The sequence below is a fragment of the Mus caroli genome, chromosome 5 (assembly GCF_900094665.2).
Source record: "Mus caroli chromosome 5, CAROLI_EIJ_v1.1, whole genome shotgun sequence".
NCBI classification, from domain to species: Eukaryota; Metazoa; Chordata; class Mammalia; order Rodentia; family Muridae; genus Mus; species Mus caroli.
Window position 1 is genome coordinate 118,408,589 of NC_034574.1, and position 3,087 is coordinate 118,411,675.

At 54.2% G+C, this 3,087-nt stretch overlaps 1 protein-coding gene across 2 annotated transcripts in view; it reads left to right on the plus strand.

Moving 5' to 3' along the window:
- Positions 1 to 1,710: 1,710 nt before the first annotated feature.
- Bri3bp (BRI3 binding protein) overlaps positions 1,711 to 3,087 on the plus strand; it is a 13,758-nt gene continuing 12,381 nt past the window's right edge. For both annotated transcript variants that reach the window (XM_021162940.2, XM_029478024.1), the window contains exon 1: positions 1,711 to 2,031. In XM_021162940.2, the coding sequence (XP_021018599.1) occupies positions 1,801 to 2,031 (231 nt within the window). In that variant the 5' untranslated portion in view covers positions 1,711 to 1,800. The remainder of the gene's footprint in view (positions 2,032 to 3,087) is intronic.

A 3,087-nucleotide genomic window follows, 5' to 3' on the forward strand; every position in this document is an offset into this window, starting at 1 on the left:
TTTCTGAGTTCGAGGCCAGCCTGGTCTACAGAGTGAGTTCCAGGACAGCCAGGGCTATACAGAGAAACCCTGTCTGGAAAAAACAAAACAAAACAACTTCAAAAAAGAATTATTACTGTGAGCCGGGTAGTGATGGCGCATGCCTTTAATCCCAGCACTTGGGAGGCAGAGGCAGGCGCGTCTCTGTAGTTCTAGGCCAATCTGGTCTATAGAATTTGTTCTAGGTTAGCCAGGGCTAACACAGAGAAACCCTGCCTCAAAAAAAACAAAACAAAAACAAAAACAAAACAACAAACAACTAATAACCCAAACAAAACACTAAGTTGTTGTGTGCCTGGGAAAGTCAAAAGAGTTGTGTCCCAGTGATTAAAATCAGGTTGTCGGACTGTAGCCGAGTCAGGACCTCAGCTGTTTGTAGTTGGAATAACAAACCTGAACCATCACTTAGCTTAGTTTCATTTATTTATTTATTTATTATTTATTTTTACTTACTTACTTACTATAAATGAGGGCCTCTTTAAGGGTGGTTGTGAGCCACCATGTGGTTGGCTGGGATTTGAACTCAGTGCCTCTGCTGGGATTTAAACTCAGGGCCTATGGAAGAGCAGTCAGTGCTCTTAACTGCTGAACCATCTCTCCAGGCCCCCCCACCCCCACTTAGCTTTATATTATCATCATTTTGAATTAAAATGTTACATGATTTCTGTTCTCGCCCTGTCTGCCCCCGACCCCTCAAACGTATCTCAGTAAATTAACTGATTAATTAAATTAATCAAAATTTTTTTCCAGACAAGATTTCTGTGTAGTCTTGGCTGTTCTGGAACTCACTCTGTAGACCAGGCTGGCCTAGACATCACAGAGGTCCACCTGCCTCTTCCTCTTTTTATTTGAAACAGGGCCCTACTATTTAGGGAAGGCTGTACTGGGACTCAGGGTATAACTTCCTCCCTCAGTCTCTTTAGGGTTGGACAGGAATGCACCAAGATGCCCTTCATACTTAGGTTAATGTGGCTCTTAAATTTTTCAAGCTCATACTCCTCTGGTCTTCTTGACTGTCATGGAGGGTCATATACAAGAAGCTCAGTAGTTTTTCCTGTAGGGAGCCCTGAATTTTGGAGTGTGAGCTCCTCTCATCCCTACACACCTGTAAATTGGGACTCTAGGTCTTTGCTCCTTTAAGTCCTTGTAGGTGGCGCGGTGCGGGTACTTCCTGACACTAGAACTGACTGGCGGGAACAGCTCTAGACACCCTCCCCCCTCCCAACCTCTTTTGACGAGTCCTGCGGAACACCCCCTGGTCCCATCAAATCCTTTATACCGGACTGCACGATGCTAAATCACTGCTCCTGCTCCCTCCTCTCACATCAACTCGCCTACCCTGTCCCATCACCAGCTTCTCCTCTCCAACCACTTTATGGCTCGGAAATGCCATCTGTTCTCAGGAGGGGCCTGAGAACGAAAGAACGCGTGCTCCGCGCGGCCTGCTTTTGGGGTGTGGGGAGGTGACACACCTGCCCTTCAGTGTTTTCAAGGATCCGGCCCCGACCAGGAGCGAGCCTTTGCAAGCCCTGCAGGCTCTGCGGTGTGCAGCAGAGTTGATACTATCAGCTCCAAGGGTACAGGGGAGGTGTCCCCTGGGGGCTGCGGGTGGAGGCGGGGCTTCGTGCGCGGGGCGGGGCGGGGCTGCAAGGCGGGGCGGGGCGACGGCGCGCCCACGCGGTGCGGCCCGGGAGCCCTCGCTGGCCGTGTGCTCCGCCCTCTCCCCCTTTCAGCCCCGCGACCCTCCTCCCCTGGCCGAACATGGGCGCGCGCGCGTCCCAGGAGCCCCGGACCCGGGCCCGGGCCGGGTTGCGGGTGCTGCTGCTGGTTCTACTTCTGGCGCTGCTGCTGCTGGCGCTGGTGGCTCCTGGAGCGCAGGGGGCTCGGGGCCGCGGGGCTGCGGACAAGAACAGCCACCGGCGCGCGACGAGCAGCTTCTCGCAGAGCGTGAGCAGCCTCTTCGGAGAGGACAACGTGCGCGCGGCTCAGAAGGTGGGCGGCGCGCCCGCGGTCACCTTGCCGGGCCCGGAGACCGTTGGGGAGGGGGGGGGTGCGATCCGGGCTGAGGACAGTCGCGGCCTGCTGCAGCCCGGACCGAGCGCGGCCCCCGGGTGCGCGTGACGCCCGCGCGCTACCCGCCGCGTCTCAATGGTCGACCACTATGAGCCAGGCACTGGGGACGTCCGGGTCCCCGCGCGGACGGGCCCCATGGGCCTTCTGCCTTCTTCTACCTACCCCTTGCCTCGGAGATATCTGGGCCGAGTTCTCTTTTCCAGGGAGTGATGGGGTCTGAGCTATTGCTTTAGCAAACCTGATAGCCTACTGTGTGTTTGGGGTGGGGGTGGGGAACCTCTTGGTTGGAACCTTTGGTACAGCTTGGGAGCCTAGGGTCTCCGGGACTGGGGTGAGCCCCTCCACCGAGGAGCCCTCCTCCGGCTCCTCCTTGGTACCTACGTTGCGTACACCGTGCTGAAAAAAGAGAAGTCAAGATGCACGCGGTTCTTTTGCCTTCCTCTCGTTTCCTTCCTGGTCTCTGGTCTCGGGGTTGTGGAGTCCATAGAACTTTGGGTCCAAGTTGGGGCGCTCCCTCTTTCCAGCAGGATGAGATTAGGTCGGTGACTTCACTTGATGTGAGTGAGCATGGAGTCCAGAGGTCAACCTCGGGTATTCAACATAAAGAGTCGTCCACCTTTGTATTTTGAGACAAGTTTTCTTAATGCCCCGAAGTTTGAAGATGAGGCCAGGCTGGCTGGCCAGTGGGCCTCTGCGATCTTCGTGCTCCACTTCCCCAGCACCGGGTTTCAAGCGTTCTTGGGCTTGTCCTAGGGTTATACTGGAACCCAGGTCCTTGTAGTTGCACAGGAAGCTCTTTATCGCCATCTCTTCCCAGCCCCAGTGATTAACTTTTAGATACTTTTTAGATACTTTGGTATTATGTTTATTTGTTGACTGTATTACGTGTGTGCGCGCGCGCATCTGTGTGTACATCTTCGTACGAAAGTCAGAAGACAGCTTTAGGGCATCTTTAGCCTTTTTTTTTTTTTTTTT